At 33.8% G+C, this 22,191-nt stretch overlaps 1 protein-coding gene across 1 annotated transcript; it reads right to left on the bottom strand.

Moving 5' to 3' along the window:
* Positions 1 to 14,489: 14,489 nt before the first annotated feature.
* Positions 14,490 to 17,273, bottom strand: LOC130717839 (BAG family molecular chaperone regulator 1-like). The gene is made up of 4 exons (XM_057568214.1): positions 16,225 to 17,273; positions 15,652 to 15,908; positions 15,378 to 15,524; positions 14,490 to 15,174 (listed from the first exon to the last, which is right to left on the bottom strand). The coding sequence occupies exons 1-4, from the start codon at positions 16,463 to 16,465 to the stop codon at positions 14,800 to 14,802; spliced, it is 1,020 nt and encodes a 339-aa protein (XP_057424197.1). The 5' UTR covers positions 16,466 to 17,273; the 3' UTR covers positions 14,490 to 14,799.
* Between the last annotated feature and the right edge of the window lie 4,918 nt (positions 17,274 to 22,191).

The following is a 22,191-nucleotide window of genomic DNA, read 5'->3' as shown; positions in this document are numbered from 1 at the left end:
TCAACCTTAAAAAAATTGTACTTTGAAAGTTAAAAACAAAAACTGAAAAACATCTTGATGTTATGGTATTTTAGTGTTTAAAACTAAAAATAAGAACAACTTTAAAAACAACTTTTGAAAATGAGTTATAATAAATAAGTATTTCAATTTTTAAAAACAAAAAACAGTTTTCAAAAACTATAATAAAATATACCCCTATATTTTTATAATTTTTTTGGATCGTCCTCGACGGACACCCTGATATATAAAAGTAGTGTGCTTTTATTTTCTCTGAAATGTAATGAGTGAAACTTCTTTTTAAACCGTATTGAGTGAAACTTTGTTTGGTTTTGATTTGCATTTTGAAATAAACTAGATATTTGTTATATTTAGAGATGTCTTTTGGAGTGTAACGATCAATGTCATTTTCATTTTTAATCCACTAATATTCAAAATATAAAGCTACGTTATTTCATCATATATATTAGAAGTTTGTTGTGATACCTTAAGTCAAATTAAGACACCTAGAATGAGTTGGTTTAGTAATAATGACTCATATATCGGTTAAAATTTTGATTTTATTCTATCTTAGTAACGCAACGCTTCATTTAGGGACGTGAAATTTGCGATGTGTGTTTTCTGAGTTTTATCATCCATCAACCATGGTTATTTTACGCGCATCTCTATCACCATCATTCGTTTCCACCACTTATCCATTTTTCATTAGAAAATGAATTTTATGAGATAAAGTTATTTGATAGGTAAAGTAAAATTTCAAAATGCAGTAAATAACATATAATAATATATTGAATTACTTAATGCAAGTAAAAAAAATTCAAGTATCAGAATTTGCCTATAAATTATAGAAAAGAAATCCAATGTTGAATTGAGAGTATAACAGGGGCATTCATTACAACTAATTAAATAACCAATCATTTATGTAATCAAAATATATAACAATCCTATATCTTTGTGTAATCCTTTGACAAGGACACAAGTCTTGAACCCATGTAGTGCACACAAAAGAAATGTCGCAATTAACATGACTCGGGTCTGTAAAATGATCACACAATCACAGTTAAGTTAATCAATTAACCAAAGAATGTTTTCTGCCTGCCAATACCAGATTATTATATATATCGAACGTATGGTAGAGTAGAATCCCTTTTGTCCTTCCAAAAAGTATAGAGGATATACCCCTGGCCAAGACGTGGCACTGCAATCTCTCTTCCTCTAGGTATAGAAAAACTGAGAGTGATAATCTTGCTTAAGTTATTAAGTGATCAAACTTGTATGACTAAATATTCATTCACATATGCATATTAATTTCACTGACAACAAATGAGAGATATGAAGAGAAAATAAAGAAATGGATATATGATGAGTGATATGATAGGAAAACAAGTGAGATATGAAAATAACGTGAGTTAAAATGAGTTGGAAGAAAAAATTAAGAGTAAATTATATTTAAAAAGTTTGATATGAACATACGTATTTAACCTTTGTAATAAGGGGATGATAGGCTTCTGGGGTCTTAAATCAGTCACTCTAACAACTTAATCTTTGCTCGGCTAGTCGATTTGGATGAGTTAAAACTTTGTTTTGGTCATCCCAACCAACCAGCCCGGCATTCATTTGGTTATAAGTCTTTCGAGGCACTGTCCACGACAATAATGGGCATGCGGCCATTTTGGGCCAGCGAGAACAACTTTAATTCATAATAAGATAATGAATTCTTCATATATTAAAGTGATTTTCTTTTTAAAATTAATTTTCATTTTTAAATTATTCATTACTTAAAAATTTAAGGGTATATGCTAATTATATTTTACATTTATCTCTTGGTATCTCTAATAAATAAAATGGGTCAGGTCAAACTCTTCCCTAAAATCTAGTTTATATGTGAAGGTTGCTTAACCTTTTAAAAATATTTATTGGGCTATATATATCTTTACTCTCTAGTCAATGTGCGACTTCTCAACACATCTCGTCACATTCATTGTTAGACATATGAAGCATGAGATTAATTTGCAGTTGTAGGAATGAATATTTGCAGGTAACGCTCCATATATGGACACTCTAATATTCACATATAAATCTAACTCTACTACAAAAATTAATTTAGGTGTGAGTTGTTCTACTCTATGGACTTTTAAACAAATACTTATAAGTACTTTACAAATACTTATTTATACATATATATCTAGTGACTTTTAAACAAATACTTTAATAAAATTAAATTTTATAAGTAGTGACTTTTTTTAAACAACCTCCATATATAAAAAGAAGAACTGAAGAAGGCACATATATCATTGAATAATGATTCATAGACATAGGAATAGTAGAAACACCCCAAACACCCCTTTTTCCTGCGGATTTGGCCAAATAATACACTGAACTAACCACCTAAATACACATGACTAACCATAAAGCACAGAACCGTGTAAAGTTGAAATTCCTAAATTAGGGATTTGGCCAAATAATACACTGAACTAACCACCTGAATACACATGACTAACCATAAAGCACAGAACCGTGTAAAGTTGAAATTCCTAAATTAGGGATTTGGCCAAATAATACACTGAACTAACCACCTAAATACACATGACTAACCATAAAGCACAGAACCGTGTAAAATTGAATTTAGGAATTTCAACTGAGTTTACACGGTTATGTGCTTTTATGGTTAGTCATGTGTATTTATGTGGTTAGTTTAGTGTATTATTTGGCCAAATCCGCAGGAAAAAGAGGTGTTTAGGGTGTTTCTACTATTCCTATGTCTATGAATCATTATTCTATATCATTATATCATGGTTATCATTATATCATGATGACTTCTTTAACTATCACTCCAATTTTGAAATGATGAGAGAATATATGATAAAGCCATCACTGCTTGACAAGATTCGATCTTTCTTTTTCTACCATGACAAAGTAAGGAAATTAGCTAGAAGTAGATGTCCATGTATAATTGATTAATTTATAAGCTGCCTCGAGATGACAATGAAGTAAAATGTATTTTACAAACATCTTAAATCTAATTGTGCTAATTTGTTGGTCAAATGTCTAGGTATCATGTCAGATAACCTACACTAATGATTATAAATTTAATATGTTTTCAAAAGAAATAAATTAATATGCATACTTATTGCCTATTGGGATAATTAGATTCTAGACCATACAAGCCTAGCGCATGCCATATGGCAAATGCACAACGAATAGTAACTACCCGGTTGGACTCTTCAAGAGTGCATATTTTTATATATCCAGCAAACAATGTTCATAATATATTTTTTGAACAATGTTCTTAATACAAACTAATCATCATACGTTTAATTTTTTAAACAGCAGAAAATTTCATTCATGTACCAGCTTCATGGAATCTCCTCAAGAGAGAGAGTTACGAAACAATGGACCATTAATGATTTGTCTATATATATATAAGATGCTTCTCTTTAGTACACCCTTGTTTTGCAAATTGCAACATAGTCCGACAATGTCTTTTTCTTTCAAAACATTGACAATCTTAATATATTTCACTTTGATCCCTCAAGAAATCAATTATATTTAATACATTTATCAGCTTCCAAAATCTGTTCTGACAATTATTTACTCATAGTATCGTGAGAGTCAAATCACTCTCAATCACAATCTATTTAAATTGAAATTGCGAACAGAACAATGAAGCATTAAGAATAGCAAGAACTTCAGTCTCACAGGGCCATAAAATTCTCATTGCTTTTGAAAAAAATCCAAGGATCTGAGGGAAGATTTATTCTTTCTAAAGGAGTGCTAACAATACTCTATTTGGTACTTTCTTTTTAAGAGTACTCTCCTTTTGGTTAAAATTCATGTAGATTCTACTAAATTGAGAGTAAAATTAAATTCATATAATTTAGTAGGCCCTACATGAATTTTGACTACTAAAATTAAAGGAAAATGTAAGAAAGAAAATGTCATAGCATTTCCCTTTCACTCCTCCCATATATGCTCAACCTCAAATTGCTTAGAGTTGAAGATTAAATCATTTCTTCCAATCCAGGTTGACCAACTTACTGCAAACAGGATGGATTCCCAATTGATGTTCTCTAAATTTAATTTTAGCGAGCCCCATGGCATCAAAGGACCGCACACATGTGAATTTAGTGTTGGTTGACACCGACGCTATAATCTGGCCATCTAATATAGTGTTGGTCTATAGCCACTATTAGTTGGCATCGAGCAAACAAAAGGTTGGCTAGAGACTTGAGCATCTGTCACAATTGACGCTAAAAGATGTATTGTCGACATTAATGTGCATCGGTCAAAAGCCGACGCCAACTTCAAGTGAGATGTTTTTCTTTAGTTGTTTGCTTCAACTTTGTGTCGGTTTAGCCAACGTAAATCAGACAAATTTAGCAGTGGTGTTGTGACCGATGCTAAATAATTGGAGCTAAATCATCTCATTATAGTTGTTCCGGTGATGATAATTTGAATGATCGACACTAAATGTCACTCTAAAATAGTATGGTTATCCATCCGTAATTTGCATGAATCTTTGTTCAGGTACATGTATTTTTTTTATAAATACAATTATGGAAACCAATGTTAGAGTGATTATATATAACCACACAATTTTAGAATGATGACATTTAATAGGCATACATATGAGCAGTGGTTTTTAACCACTGTTAATATTAGCTCGCAGCTAGAAACCACTACCAATGTGTTTGTCTATTGTATGTCGGCTAAATTCGTATTCTAACTAACATTTTCGCCCGTATTATATATGAATCTAAAATTTAAGACTACAAACCTCAAATTTGGCGTTGTGATTGCTCATATTGTTTCCTAACTATGAGTTATATATGGAGTTCAATTCTCACTCATAGGAATGAACATATTTTGTGGTTATTGTGGATGCACTTGTGTAAAAAAAAAATATAAAGCCTACCCATAATATTGTAGTATTACTTTTGGGGAATTTGAATAGCCGAAAATGCAATTGAGGTGTCAACTTGGACCTTTTTGTGGTGATGAAAAGGCAGAAGGTGTGTATCTAGACAGTATTATGATCTCTTTGATTGACGTCAAGTTATCATCTAAAATTTTTACAACATTTGGTCGATTCGGGAATGCCATGGACCAATCATGGGAAATCTTTTATGCTTATATGATCACAGATTCTTTATCCCGATCCAACCATGCAAGCAAATCATCACTATAGTCAGCGTATATCGATCATAAGATCTCTCAAAGATAAAAGATGCGCAGCTATAAGGAAAAAAACAAGTATACTGCGCATAATGTTTGTGATTGTGTGGGGTATTAAAAAATAAAAAATTCATTTAGATAAACATTAATCATAATGTTTTTTAACAAACAAGCTGCATGATGAGATACACTTCACTGTTCCTAAGCTTGATTATGTAAGCCAAATAGATCCCCATTGATAGCATTTTGACTTATCAAAATTCTCTCTGCATAATTTATATCCGATCTGCTCTCTAGCTAGTAGCAATTTAACATGTGAATCTAATTATTGGACTGCATGTGGATGTATTATGTAAAATAAAATCAGAAAGATTTAAATAGATTATATAGTTGTTCGAAAATATTTGTAAGTTTTTAATTTAAAATGTTATTAATATTGCATTATTGTAGTGTTTTGCATTATGTATCTCTTTGTGAAGAGTGATTAAATTAAAGTCTCAAGTCAAACCAAACAAACTAATTATAACCCGAAGGCTAACCAAATCCTTAGAGGCAGAGCAATATAGGTGAGAACCAATAATAATCAATCATTACAAGCCTTCCTCTAATTAGTTTAACATTCATTTTTTTCTATAAATTCAAATAACAAATTGTACATCATAATATATACTCCGGGCTTCCAACTTTTAAGTCAACTTATGTTACCCCGTAAGAGGCTTAAACTTGGGATCTTCACATTGGGCTAATAAGAGCACGTCATAAGTGGATTGAACATCATATATTTCATCCAAAATTTTAAGGCATTAAGTGTATGAGTTCTCTCACTTATAAAGTATTCATCACTCCTCTAATCATCCAGTTTGAGACTTTTTACTCACACTTGAATTTCCAACAATTTCAACATCTATTTTGTCCATGTAGAGAAAACATAAGGTTGTAGAACCTATTCTAACAATCTAACCCACTTCATCAAAAGTTAACTACTTCCTTACTGGTTATGCATTCTTTTTTGCAACTAGTAAGCCCTTCATATTTTAAGGAGCTACTGAACTACTAGGCGGCAATATGAACTAAATGAATGGTCTTCAGTCGGAGCTCGGCAAAGTGGTGGTGAGGAAAGTTTGAAAAGAGAGGTAGAAGGAGGCTAGTAGCAGACGTGGGTACGTACGTAGCAGCAGGGGTTAGAAAAGATGAGGAAAGGAAAACAAAAAGAGAATAAGAAAATGAGGAAAATCATATCTATAGAGGATAGATAACTCTTACATAAGAGAAAAGAGAAAAATCAACCTAAAAGATTACATTACAATAAAAGGTCCATTTAGCATCAAAATTTAGCATCTATGTTGAATTAACATTGGTTAGCAGTTGGTCAGTCTAACGCAAAACACTAAAAAAAGTTACTTAAAAGTAGTGTCAGTTAGCGCCGCCTGTACGGATATTAGAGTCGGTAAAGGTCGACGCAAATGTTACCGACAAAATTATCGTCCACGTTGACCAACGCTAATAGGCAATTGATTCAGCCCATTTGATCCGCATATGCATTAGCACCGACATTAATTTCTATCTTTATAAACTCTCTCTGATCCCAACCATTCTCACTTTCACTCCCACTCTCAAAACCTTAACCCCCGGCCCCCCTCCTTCTCTCTCAATCTCACACACCCTTGCTTCCCAGTCTGCATACACCACTGCCGCCCAGTGCCACCACCTCTGACATTGCTCTACGTTGTCACTGCTCACTCTCGTGCCTCAACCTCTCCATCCCTCTCAAATCTTAACCCCTCTCACTCTCAATCTCGCTTGCCCTTGTTCCGCAGCCATTGCCACCACACAAGTGATGCTACCACACTAGCGTGGGGATTGGCATTGTCATCGACGCTATCACAAGGACACACCCCAAATTGGATGTAAATTGTATTATGGCCATTTTTACGTATATTTGGATAACAATATTTTAGATACTTATTTGATTTATGTGCTTTATTTATATATCATTTTATTCCTCAAATCAATTAGTTTAATAAATGTTTGATCTTAGTATAGATATTGTGTTAATTGCATCTTTAATCCTAAGTTTTGCTGTAAAATGGAAGTGCAAAGGGATTTGAAAGCCAAAGGATGCATTATAAACGATTTTCTCTTAAACCAAGAATTCTAACTTTTGTGAGAAGTTAGTAGAGAGAAATGGCATTTTAAAAAGAATATCTCACTTAAACCCAATCAAATGAAGAGAAAAAAAAATGCAGACAAAAACCTCCACTATAGCTCAACTTATTTTTAGTCCTGCACTTGTATTATGTGTAAACAAAACTTTTTTTAATTTCTTAAAAAAAGAAAAGAAAAATAAGGCCAAAAGTGAAACCTAAGTTTTCACTTAATTAAAGTTGATGATCATCACAAGGTGGCAAAACGAGCATTATTGTGGGATAATTGGTAACAACATAGATAGTGGCTCCCTCTCATAGAGACAAAGATTGCCACCTAAATGAACCGAAGGTAGGTATATATCTACATGGTCAACTATGAATGGTGCCTGCCTCAAAGATAAGGAAAGTAGATATCAATCTCCTCTTGATGTGAAAATAAAGTGTTTGCCTTTTTAGGGCTTTCTATGGTAGCCCACGAATTCCGTGTCAACTTGGGTATGTCACCAGTGAAAGTGACGCACATGAAGAAATAAAATCACAAATATATGCATACTTTTTCTCTTTATAGCACTGTTCTTGGATGGCTGCCCTTTGCATTCTCAAGTGCCACCTTTTTGCAATTAGTGCATCGCGCTTTCCATAATGTACGCATAACTAACTCTTTCAAGTTTCAACATGGGTCATCATCATCACATGGTTTTGTACCTTTTTCATATGTTGAATAATGGATTAGATGGTTAAGAAATTCAATTAATTATCTCTCTAATAGCTAAGATAGACCTTGCTGGTGAGTTTATGAGTTTATTATATATATGATCAATGAAATAATTAAGAAAATGTTCCTGGTTGGAACATTGAGAGATAGGGTAGTACCTAGAGTGTGGTGTGATTGTACTAGAGAGAGAGTTTAGAAAAAGAGAGAGTAACTGAATTTCATGTATTATTGTGGAATGAGCCAAAAAAAATCTTTTACATTTGATAACCGTTTCCTATTTATAGGGGTGGGGGTGTGGGCCCCCGTGTGCCAGCCTATCCTAAGGACTGGTTGGGCTGCGTAAGCGGGCCTAAGTTATAAGCCAAATGACCCGCCGGTGGGCGGGCAACCTTAGGGCGTTGCCCCTATAAGGCTCACCCGGTCCATAAAATATTTAAATCATCTTACCACAAAATTTAATACTTTCCAATATTATTTCAAGTTTTTAATTGCTTGTGTTTTATTTATTTATTTTTATTGGGTGGGAGCTTGCTTGTATTTTTTAGAAAAAGCTCATGTTTATATATGCATTTGGTGCGTAAATGATAAATCCACTACTTAATTATATCATCAGTTTAGGCATTGAGTTAAGATCATATGTCTCTAAATCATAAAAGGCAACCGAAAAGACCCACAACCGATTAGTGGATTGTACATTGGTTAGCTAAGATGACTAGAAGTGAGTCTTTCGTCCAACTTATAACAAGTGACCTTATAAGCTAACATGTTTTTAACATAAAAATGAGGTGTAGAGACGTGAAGGAAGAGAGAGATAGGAAGAAAGGAGAGAGAAAGTAAAGATGTGATAGGTGATTTGAATGATAAAGAAAAGAGAAATAGATATAAATAAAGGTGGAAAAGAAGTGAAGATGTGTGTATATATCATAACTCTGTCCAATTTATAACAAGTGACCTTATAAGCTAACATGTTTTTAACATTACATCGAGGTTGCTTTTGGGCAATCATTGTCTCAGAAGGCTTGCATATTAAAGACTTCATATAGAGGCGTAATGACTCGGTTATAACTTTCATAGCACAAATAAATACATGTTTGATCATTCATTTATATAAACATTACTTATTTTGTTATCTCATGTTATTCTGTGACTTACTTCTTTCTAAGCGCCTTGATATTTACTTGAGCGTGGTAGGAAAAAAATCCCACCAAGGGCAGATTTGGCTAACAAAAACCCAAAAAAATGCTAAGAACACTAAAACTTGGAGCAAATGCTCGTTTTCCTTCATATCCATTAAAGAAAAAGACATACAAATTTATATAAATAGTCATATACCAAGAATTAAAGTGGACCTTAAGGGCGGTCACATCCTAAGAGAGAAACATTCTAGATTATTTAAAATAGCATACTCCAAGTAGAAAAATAAAAGCAACTAACAAAATGTAATTTGGTCCCATTGGGCCTCATGACTACTATTTCCGTGACGAATGGGTTTGGGAGCTAGCTTTCCTAATTGCATACTCGTGCAATTCAATAGTTTGTTCAATCAAGTTCATGCATGCTTAGACACGCATATCTGAGAAGATCGTTCTCAAAATCTTCTTTCTAATAAAAAATAGCTTCCAAGAAAAATTCAGATGACAAAGATTGTGAAGAATATATATGACCAGAATGCTGAGTGTCCTGCACATTCAAATCACAAATGTAATCACTTTTCTGTCGGCTGAACACAATCCATGCATCTTTTACAAGTTGCTAAAATTGAAATTAAAATTCACATACTCACTGTTCTCTTCTATATCCATCCATCCATATAATCCGTTCAGATTATCTTTTACATATAAAAAAATAGAACATGCAATCAAAAAGATATTCTAAACATTTTTTCAAACTTCATTTCAGTCGAATTAAATGAATTCTGATATGCCAATTATATAGATTTCATTTATTTATTTGATTCTTAATTATCTACGTGATTTATGATGAGAATCTTGAGTATCTTTTGATCCTTTAGTTGAAAGATTTAGTAATTATGATAATTAAGTAGGAAAACTTTAAATCACAAAAGAGTTATCCATTCAAATGAATTACATATGGATGTCCGAACACTAGAGGCAAAAGGCACATGCTAAAGTGGGAAAGAAAGAGACGTAGTGGGAATCAGATTAGCACACAGCAAAGTGATGTAATTATATAGAGACAACACATACGGTTTTCTATTTTTTGAAATAATTAATTAATTAAAGGACTTCAAAATCGATCCACAACGTTGCTGTGTATGTATACATCACACGAAGGATTTGGATTGAGACACAAGTGTGAAAAGTGCTTTAACCAAAATAAAGATGCATTAGACAACCCCTTTTGAAAAATAGAATGTTTCAAGTTAGTCATTTGTCATGATCCAAGGGATAAAGATGGATTTTATTTAAATAAATTATTTACAGGTTAGATTCTCAATTAACTTTTTATAGTAGTTCTGCATAAATAAGCTTTTGCGTGACTTTGGGCTCAAGGAAAACACTTTCATTAGTTGTGAAAGGAATCGAGCTCAGTCAAGGAGCTAGCAAGTGAAATCAGAGACAAGCATATTTAACCCAATCTACATTACTACATAGAAGAGAATGTTGGAGTGAGTTTCAATCATCAATAAAAATTATTCAGATAGAAAAAAAAATCATTTTTTTTTACGTTCAAACGATTACTTCATTGAAAATGAAAAGCCAAAGCATCTGAGAGAATACAATAGTTGAAACAAGAAGAAAAATTTCCCACCAAAACCTCATTACCTACAGAACCTAAATACTTAATTAGCTATGGTGTCCGCCACCTTATTAGCATCCCTATATGCATGTGCAAAGGAAACAAAACTATACATAGGTCTAGTATCAATTAGGCCTGATGGGCCAGCCTCAATGGCCCGACCAAAAATGTAAGTTGGGCTACTAAAATTTAAATCCGACCTAAATTTGGCATAACCCAACCTAACACAAAAATTAAATTAAATTTTTGTAGAATTAATGTTTAAGTGAAATTTGAAAGTAATGGATCATGGGCCAAACCGATTGACAGGGAGCCCGTTGAGGGCTTGGTTGGGTTGGTGAATCAGTATATCACTTCAATTGGGCTCAACCAAATCAGTCCAATAATATGTTGGCTCTTAGTGGGCCAAACACCGAACTGACACCTCTAATATGCTGGCATATTTGGTTTGACCCAAGGCTTTGCGAAAAATTAATTTGTTAACTACCCAAGGCTTTGAATAGTTCTAATCAAGTAGTTAATACAAAAAAGTTCTAATCAATGGGCATATTTTGACGTGTCCAAAAGACCAAAATATAGATCTTAGCAGCCCAGGTTGCGTGAAGTTGGGCTTGGCTAATGTGATGAGGTTATTGGCCCATACCACAATTAGTGGTCACATAGTTCAACAATTATTCGACCCAAAAAAAAAATCAACAATTACATTCTTTTTTAATTTTAATAAAATAAAATATAATTAGTGATGTGGCAAAAATCAACTGCATACATGTGGTGCAGTTTGACTTTATAAAAAAAAATTAATGGTTCTATATCAACAAAAATGACAATGATGTAAGAATAGTAAAAAATCTCCACCATCTTCAGGTCCTAACTTAATAAGGGCTGAGAAAGGGGGGCAGATAACTGATTCCCCAATGCTGACGCCCTCTGAATTGATCAAAAAATGGAATTAAGTATTACGTATGTCCTTATCCTTTTTCTTGTTGTTATATTTATCCTTTGATTTTTCTTTTTGTTGGATAGCAGGGATCATTATGATTGAGTGATCACTATCGCCTTAAATTCAACTTGGAACCTTATAACAAGCTTGGCCTAACAAATAAAATAGTCCATGGATAATCAAATAAATCCAAATTGATGTGCTTGCATTTCAAAACCCAGCTGTCTATATAATAGAAGGCACTATTTATGGTTTACAATTATTTGCAAAATCAACATATATAGAGTTTGGTCTGTGTAATCAGCACCACTATTCACGATTCATGCTTCACTCTGCCATGTCCCATATGTTGAGTGCCGCATGTAACAACTAAGTAATTGGCAGCGTGAAGTGTTCCAAAAAAGCAACATATACACACCATATAATAATTAGAGTATGTGGAATGGGAATTGCCAACGTATACTTTTTTGAACCACCCTCTCTGCTTGATTTACTCGTGTACTATGGAGAAGTGCTTGAAATGCAGGAAATGCTTGTCGTGTCGTTCAAGAGGATATAATTTTTGCAATATTATCTCAAATGTAATGGAAATTTGTGGCAAAATGAATCATTTACTGTTTTCCAATTTACTAGTTGTAGAAAAAGGACTTAGGCCCAGTTTGGAAGAGCTTATTTGAGCTTATCTGACAGCATAAGCTCTTATGCCAGTGTTTGGGAGAGCTTATGCAAACAGCTTATGGTCTGCCATAAGCTATTTTCAGCTTATTTTCATAAGCTACTCAGGATAGCTTATGAAAAACAGCTTATGCTTATACACAGCTTATTTTTAATTTATTTCAATAAATTTTTAAAAATAGCTTATGAATAAGCGCTTATGTCATAAGCGCTTATGACCATAAGCGCTTAATTAAGTTGTTTATCCAAACGGGGCCTTAATGTTGTTACATTATCAAAGTTCCCTAATATTCTCATATAATTGAAGTGCATTGTTGGAAAATTATTCCTTTGTTATAGGATGACTGACTGAACGACAATATATTCATGTCTTGAAGAGAACGATTTTTTAAGCACACTTTACCTTTCAAGCTTGGTGCATTTAGGTATGTGTTCCTACATCGGTTAACCAGTTTCTGTTAGTGATGCGTCAACCGACCTACCTAGAATTTGTGACATGAATCAACCATTAAGATGATATGGGAATGCCTTGCAATTAATGGAACCTAATAACGAGCAGTAGAGCCAATTACTCATCCAATTAAGGAGTGTATGAAGAAGACTGAAATTAGGGAGTTTTATGGAGAATGGTTGTATTTTTCTTTATTTTGTAATTAATGCTTCTATTATTAAAGGGCATATGGTTAGAGAAATAGGACATGCTAGTCATTCATCTTTATGACTAGAAAGTTGAGTTGGATTTTTCTGATCCAACTCGGTCCTCAATTTCACTATTTGAATACAAATTAATGACATTAATCATTATGTGAAGCCATAATATTCAATTAGCTTCTCAATTTCATAATTTATAATGATAAAAGAGAAGGATATCCTTGCATTTATGAGTTAGTGTTCAAGTTGAAATTTTCTGACTTTGTTGTGTGATAGTATAAAACATTTCCATAAGAAGAAAGGAAGACTTGTAACCTAGAACTCAAAACCTCCTTTGTTTCCGTCAATTTAATTCATAATTGAATTGCAATCTGGTCAATCTAATTCATAACTGAATTGCAATCTGATAATAGTCTTCCTATTACACCCTTGAATCAATAGTTGTATAATCAAAAGACTTTTATTGCATAAATTATTATGCGCTGACTTTTTCAGCCACAGATCTAACCTAGAAAATCCAACGGTGAAAAAGTACTCAACCGCAATTTCAATGGTATGGCACGTTGATGCTCTAGAAATCAAGTTTATAGCTAGGGTTATGAATCTGTTGTACTTTGTTACCACTTTAATCATATTTATTTTGAACTACAAATTATGGCATTCTTCAAGGAGTATATTGCTCTCTTCTGATTTTATTCATTATGATCAATTTCTAGAAGCAAAGTAGAAATGCCTGGGACATTTAATTTCATTATCTGCTTCATCATTACGTGCATTATTATAACGCGGTTCCATTCTTAGGCTCTTAGCAGAAGCTAATAGCTATCATAGCCTTTACTTGAGGACTAAATCAAAATCCAGAATTACCAAACCTGCCAGCTCATAATTAGTTAAATCTAATCCATGATTATCATCTACTCTGCTTTCCACTACTTTGCAAACTTGTCTTCTTGTCATTAGAAGGACTCGTTGCTTTATTGACTGGTAAAAATATCAAAAATGTTACTAGTATATACACATATTAGGCATACAACAAACATATATTATGCATGTTACTTGCTAATCACTATACACATACTCCTATCTACCATAAAAAAATATATCAGATCATTTTTTATGTACTTTTTTTCTTTTGATAAGGCATTTTCTTTTGTACACGCACTCTAATTTTTAGGCGAGCATATTTAATATGCAGAAGTTTATTCTTATTTCACTATAGGAAATAAAACACTTTAATAGAGTACCAATCTTTTTGTCAGTTTGTAGCCCCCACATGAAGCAAGGTACCAAAAATTAATAATGTTTCATCAAACACTGCTACTGCACCTAGAAGAAGAAGTTGAAGAAATGATTGCCCTGCTTTCACCATTATGGATGGAGCTAAAGCAATTATTTAAAATGGAATTCTGGAGTCCCAACAGCAACTACCTCAGGTGAAAGTGAAACTATGTATACATTAGGTAAAAAAGATTAATATATATAATATTAAGACCACAAATTTGGTAAATGAATTTGGTCGACATCAATTTTGTTTATAAAAAAAAGGGAACTATTTTATGATAATCACTATCGATCATAGCAACCCCCTTTATTCCGGGTGAAGTAAATGACAGAGTAAAGGGGTTGCTAAACAAATCTAAATACAGAAAAGAATGTATAACATATGATATAATAGCACTCACAAGTGGAAAATTAAACAAATCACATCCACACAATTTTACAAACACGTGGTGTGCTATTTAGTCGAAGAATTCCCAATTGAATTTGGGATGAACTGAATTATTGGTCATCACTGAGCTGGATGTGGATGATGAAGATGTGGAAGTAACTGGAATCAATGGTGGGAGAGAATCAAATGTCTCCCATTTTGTTGTTACTACAACTTCTGAGTTTGAATTTCCGTTTGAGTCCCTTTGTTGTTGCTCCACATTTTGTTGTAATCTATGATGTCCATTTGACACACTTTGTGGTTGCTCTTGAATTGTTGCTAGTCTCTTCCCATTTAAATGCTTTTGTTGAGGTTTCATTTGGGCATGACCTCCATTGGTTTTAGCCATAGAATTCTTAACTTTCAAGATATCAAGGGTTTCAACATACTTTTGAACTCTTTTCACCTTCAAAATGATTAACTAACATAAGAACCAAGAATGTATATCCACTTAAATGCATGTTTAGATACACGGTGAACAAAATTCACGATAGACAGAAGCAACTTCTCTCAACTTTTGTGGTTGTCCACCTTAATTTTCACCATGTATCCAAACATAGACTAACTGATCTTGAAAGTGACACAAGAGAAAGGATTTAAAAACTGTACCTGTATTTTCCTTTGCAATTTAATATCCCCATCAGCCATTATACCATCCAATTTAAGCAGTTGATTCATCAATAGCTCAATCAACCTAAGCACATCTGTCTCCACAACTTTCCCACCCTTGCTAATTATTGATTCAAGAGCAGATACCTAAGCAATTCAAATCACTCATCAGTCATCACTATCAGCATCTAACAATTCAAGCATTTATTACAATCATCCCACCTTATTCAAAATCAAATATGCTGAATTTAAGAGGAAAATTAAAAATAGGTACCTGCCCTGCAAGCCTATCTACCTCCAAGCTGATTTCAGAGATAGATTTTGCAGCTTTCTCCATCTTTGCAGTTTTCCTCATTTCCAAATACCTCTTCTCTTGACTAATAGGGTCCTCTATCAGCACTAGCTTGGATTTGTCTTTGACTCCTACCATGTCAAGAAACGCCTTTGAATCTCTTTCCTTGTCTTTGAAAAATAGCTTTTGGTCTTGGTGGTGCAACCCAGTTGGCCCAGACAGCATTTTCTTCAATTCCCCTACAAGAACAAAACCATCACTTAGGGAAATAATAGACTAAAAACAATAACAAACAGAAAAAGAAAGAGTGAATGCTCAATTTTTTTCATCGAAAGTGTAAACAACGATAAATTAGTCCCTAGAAGAAGAAAATACCTTCCTCTCGCTGAATGTGTCAAATGGACTAATCTGACTGACAATTGACACAATTGGAGACGGCGAGAGTATTTCCTTTTTCTATGGACTAACTTGACTGACACTTTCACGAAATTGAGCATTCACTTGAAAAAGAAAATGAACTATGAAATTGAAAAACTAAAGATTTTTTGTTGTTACCAAATGTAGCTTGTGAACTAATGTTGACTTCATGGTAGATTGAACCATATTTAACCCGAACTCGAATTGTCGGTGGCGGCGGCACGGTGCTCCGATCGGAGTCATCGGTTCTGCGCTGAACCAACATTCCTCCTGGTCTCATCTCCCATTCCATGGCTCTTACCTCAGTTCCTGAACCACCGGAGCTTCTTCCACTATTCATGGTTGAAACCCCGTTTCCCATGCTCCTCATCTTCATCATCTTGTCACTCTTTCTCTTTCACAAAACTCTGCAACAAAAAGCTGTTGTTGCGTGAATCCAAAACCAGAGAGAGACAGAGAGAAACAGAGCCTTAGATCTCAGAGAACTTTTGATTCTGTGACAGAAATCTCAGCCCTCTGACCCAGACATTCAGGAGCCAAATCCCCACAGCCACGCGTAGGAAAAGAGACACAAACACGGAAAAAACCAAAACCCAAGCAAAAGAAGAGAACCTTTATCTTTCTCACACAAGAGAGAAACAGAGAAAAACAGAGAAACTTCAACTTTTACTTTTTCCTCTATGGTAGAAGAATCAGTGGCGTTTGCCTGAAGAAAAACACCAACCCTTTAACCCTCCAAATCTTAGTCTTCACGGCAAAAACCAAAACAGAGATCGCCGGTGCCGGTGACCGGAGATATAAGAGCTTTCACTTTCACACAACTCTCATCTGAATGAAGAAAAAAACAGGTAAAAAACAAAAGATGAACCTGCAAAAGCTGAAAGCACTGATGTTTGCAGCAAAATGTGGAGATGAGAGAATTTTCTGGCGCAAATAGAGAAAGATAAGAAAGGAAAAAGAATCTGATGAAGGGTAAATGAGAGGAAGTGATGTCAAAATCCAGAGAGAAAAACAAGTCCAATAATGAATGAAGCAGGAATTGGTTTTTTTTTCTCTCTCTCTCTCTGTCTGCCTCTTGCAGTTGTTGTGGAGGAATCGGTGAAGAAGAAGAAGAAGAAAGAGAAAATGTTGGAAGAAAATCAAAATCAGAATGAATATAAAAACGAGTGGCCAGCTAACTATGCTGGCAGCCTGTGACTTTGATTTTGATATATACTGCTACTATACTCTTTATTAATAATCATTTCTTTCCTAATATATCATACCACCGAAAGTCATGAGATTAATTGCTCGATATCATGTGATCATATTAAGTCAGCAAGATACTCCTAACAAATTATTTTATATTCAAAACCTATACTAGTTGGTTAAGAAGTTTAATTTTGCAGTAGACTTTTATTTTCCAAAAAGATCTTACTATCTTCATAATTTGTAGTCATGATATTATAATTTTCCGAAACTTTACAATCATGTTAGATGAGTAGAACTCTAATAACAAATGTTTTTTTATGCACCCTCATAGATCAAACTTTGGACTAAATCTTTAACTCTTTACTATAGACTTTGTAAGTATTGTGTCAATAATTATTTATTTCTAAATTAGCCATTCCTAATGATTGTGCATAAAATAAACACCATCCTATAATTAAGAGCGATTTGACTCAAATTATTCTTTATTTTGTTCTTTTCTTTTCAACAAAATTTAAGAAAAAAGGGTAAGGGGAGGGAACAAAGAAAGCCGCCAAAGGCGAAGCATTCTTTTCCGAAAGGGTTAAAAATCTTGAAGTGGAAATCTGGGTTTGTCTGAAAAACGAACATGTGTTTAGGTGTGTTGTGTTGTAGGATAAAGATGCTGAGTCTGGGGGGTTAACTGGACGACACGTGTCAATATCTTGAAATTTGCGTGATAAGGATAATCATGAGGGTTCTCTAATCATAGTGAGTTAATGCAGTTAATTTTTAGGCTAAAAATTACTTTTGGCCCCTGATATTTTAAGTTTGTGCAAATTCTACTCCTACTCTATTTTTGTCGATGTTTCTACCCCTCATGTTTTCAAACAGTGCACCGTCTACCCCTTCGTTAGTCAAACATTAAAAAACTAACGGTATGAGCTGATTTGGCTTTTTTTAAAATATTTTTCTGATCTGCCACGTGGAAATTACAAGTGAAATTGAAAAAATGGGGTATGAGAGATTCAAACTCAAGACTTGTAAGTAACAAAATATGCATTTACCCAATTCAGTTACATACATAATTGATATATACATCAAGCAAATTTAATTTATATCATTTCCTTGATCATCATCAACTTCATATACTTCTCTTCATCTCTCCAATCCACTCAGGAACCTCTCCTGAGAAAGCCTGACTGACGGAAGGGTAGACGGTGCACTGTTTGAAAACATGATGGATAGAAATGTCGACAAAAATAGAGTAGGGGCAGAATTTACACAAACTTGAAACATTAAGGACCAAAAATACTTTTTTAGCCTAATTTCTACGAGGCACACAACTCTGAACGTTCAAGTTTCATCTTGCCACGCTTCAATTGAGTTTCACCATGGTGCTCATTCAGTCAAACCACGTGTGCTTACTCTTTTTTTTCTTTACCCATTTTTCCTATAATTATATAATAATATTGCTGCTGGTACACATTAATATGTTCTTGTATAATCTCCGTCAAAAAAAAGTTCTTGTATGATCTTGTTGGCATGTACTGACCGTGAAAGCCTACATCATTTCTTTCTAAACTTTAAAGGGAAAGATCAGTGGGTCAAGTCCAAACAATGGGACCTAGTTTGCACAATTATGATAATAGGGAGATTAAAAGTGTAATTAATTTTTTATTTATTCTAAATAACTTGTTTAAAAGAAAGGCCACGTACTTATTAGAACTGGGACATTCTGGTCTCTATCACTTCAGGTAAAATTTCATTTTGATGACATTACTTTTTTATAGTTCCATTAAATGCATGTATTTTCGTAGTATATCAATACCTCTATTAAGCAGGCAACTAATATATCTGCCATTTTTTTCCTTTCTTCTTTAAGAAGTATATTGTATCTTATAAACTGCATGCTATTTGGAAGAGTATTTTTCCCCCTTTTCCTTCACTTCTCTTTATGATATATGAATCTTTGGAGGTCGTCGTTAAGTCCAATAAGCCTCATAAATGGTTTGTGTGATTGAAAGCATGAAAAAGTTGCCTTAGAATCAGATAGGGAAACTAGAAAGTGACTTCCTGCAAGTGTATGACCACAAGAAATTATGGGCAAGACCTACCCTTTTCTTGGAAAATGAGGGACTCCAGCCCTAATTTTCATTCTCCACAAACCACCTTTCACCCTAATTCTCTCCCACTTCTCATAATCTACTTAATTTTTCTCGTTATCACTCATGCATTTAGTTTTCCACCACATATATTCTTGTTGTCTCTTCTCCTGAATTTTAGTTTCAATCAAATTGATGCGGTTGAATGGTTTATGTTGTCACTAATTTCCCTTACAAAAGATCTGACAGAGCTTCCTAAATCCTATAAATATGACTCTAACAAAGTGAAGAAATGAATCTTTGAAAATTAGTCAGAATTACCTCATAGGTTTAGTCTTTAGATCAAATTGATGGAGGAATTGAACTAGCTGGTTTTCTTTATGTGTATGCTTTGTTTTTATTTTGTAATCTTGTTAATTGTAATTTAGTGAGCAAGCATATTTTGGATTGTAATATGCATTGTGAATTACTCACTTGTGCTAGCTTCTCATTACATTATTGATGTAATTGTTGTTTGGTTGCTATATTAGCATTAATCTAAGCATCTTCTTCGAATATAAAATAAAAAATAATTTAAAGTATTTGAAAAATATCTGTTTAATAATTGTGATTTCAATTTTTTTAAAATAACTTAAATATAAAAACATGGTTATTTAGTATTTACAAATATTTCATATATAGTATTGAAATATCATATAGCTCCGATCCTCCACCCACTCAGCTCACCACCTCCACCCATTGTAACATTACTTACCATTTTACCGTTAGGCAAACCCTTTGGGTATTGAATGAACTTTGAACCTTTGAAAAAAAAATTGATAAATATGTGAATTAGAGAAATGGCGAAAAAAAAAGAAAAGAAGGGACACATGGCGTGCATCGAATACATCAAGTAAGGTACTAAAATCTAAGCAAAATTTACGGAAAAATTTAGTATGCACAAGTAAAAACTTGTGCATAGTTACACACCATGCTTTTGATCTACTATAATAAGTTTTAAAAAAAAATCAAAAAACATATTTATTAATAATCATTAAAACAGTAATTAACATTTACATTAAAAAATACTAAGTCAATTATTTCTCCATAATCAAAATTACAATCTCCAAGACCGGTATGATTTTTTTTTAAGAACAAAGAGGGTGAAAATCAACATTTATTAGAGATAAAAATCCTAAAAAATAAAGATGGACTTTTATTCTCATAAGCCATCCATTGTTTTTTTCTCTGTGGTTTTCTCGTTCCTCACCAAAATTGAAGCCTCCTCCTCATCAATTTGGCTGCCACACCTGCTTCATGCCCACCTGCTTCATGAACTGGGGAAGAAGACAGATCCGACGAGTTCGCCACCGATCCTACGATATCTTTCTCTTCGCCGTCGTCGACGCTGAGCAACTAGTTTATATGCTTCTTGCCCAGATCTGGATAATGGGCTGGAGGTGATCTAATCTTCAGGGTTGGGGTTTTTCCAGTTGAGAGGAAAAGATCTAAACCCCAAATGATGGATCTTGAAGAAAGGTAAGGACTTTTATTCTGGGGTTTGCTTTGGGGTTCTGGGGTTCAAAGATCTCACCTTTATCTCTGATTTGGGTTGGGGGTGAGGGTGGGGTGGGTTGCGGTTGGGTTTCCGGGTGGGGTTGTGGGTGAGGGTGGGGTGGGTTGCAGTTGGGTTTCTGGGGAGGGGGTGGGGGTGGGTTGCGATGGTAGTTGGAGGTGAGTGGGTTTCTGGGGAGCAAGTTGAAGAGTGTGGCACTGGCGGCGAAGAACAATTGAAGCTTGAGGAATGGAATTGGAATTGAATAGAATCTTCTCTTTTCTGCAATTCTCTTCTTCTTCAATCCTCTTCTGCAATTGAAATTGAGAAATGAGTATATTATACTTATACATCAGTTGTTTGTTATGTTCTCAATTTGTTTAAAAACATATATTTTAAGACATGATTATGATGAAAGAATAGATTTTTTGATTAAAATGGGAGAAATTGAGAAATGGGTATGATGAAAATGTTGATGATTGGTGATGGTTGGGGTGGTGGGGTGATGGAGGAGGAAGAAGAACTTAAATGTTTCTGGGGTTGTGTTTCTGGATAGGGAAGATCTGGTAGAGCAATGTTGATAGCAAGGAAGAACATGTTGAATAATAACCTTTTTTTTAACTATTGAATAATTAACCTAATCCTTTATTAACTAATGTACTAATATTTATGTTTTTTGAATTTTTTTTTAAAACCTGCTAAACCTGCTACCATAAGTCAAAAGGCACTTGTGTAACCTTACACAAACTTCTATTTGTGTATGCTAAATTCCTCCAAAATTTACAGACAACCTTTTCTTCTGTTTTCCTCTGTTCAAAGTCTGATTCTGTAGAAGTGTATTCTCCACCGACACTTCTTCGAGTTTCACTGCACGTGACACTCTTGTGTCGTCCCACGTGAGAAACAGTGCTTTCAGGTAGAATCTAGTGCTAACGTACTACGATAGAGGTGGTGCAACCTACCGTGGTTTTGCTTTTTGGAATAGTAAGCATACATATATTAATGGTTCCATTGATAAATATGAATTTTTTTGAAATGATTAATATGAATTTTATTTCTTAAGAATTTTAACTCTACTTTTTAGAGGTTTGTTTTTTTGGCAAATTCTGTGGTACCCATAAATTTTTCTGGGTGTGATACCCACAATAAGTTATTTAATAGATTATTACTATGTTGTTCAACGTAAATTTTACATTTTCAAATTTTATTTTACTTTTCAATTAACTTCATTCCATAGAATTTACTTTTTAATGAAAAAATAGACGAGTAATGAAGATGAACAATGGTTGTATCGATACG

Source organism: Lotus japonicus, chromosome 5, assembly GCF_012489685.1.
Source record: "Lotus japonicus ecotype B-129 chromosome 5, LjGifu_v1.2".
NCBI lineage: Eukaryota > Viridiplantae > Streptophyta > Magnoliopsida > Fabales > Fabaceae > Lotus > Lotus japonicus.
The sequence above is the reverse complement of the archived record's forward strand: the minus strand, read 5'-3'. Positions and strand labels throughout refer to the sequence as shown.

Bases quoted from the DNA above. Each gene is read 5' to 3' on its own strand.
- LOC130717839 (XM_057568214.1), bottom strand. From the start codon at position 16,465: ATGATGAAGATGAGGAGCATGGGAAACGGGGTTTCAACCATGAATAGT. The intron at 15,525-15,651 runs GTACCTATTTTT...TGAATTGCTTAG, and splicing joins TAGATAGGCTTGCAGGGCAG to GTATCTGCTCTTGAATCAAT. The intron at 15,175-15,377 runs GTACAGTTTTTA...ATCATTTTGAAG, and splicing joins AATTGCAAAGGAAAATACAG to GTGAAAAGAGTTCAAAAGTA.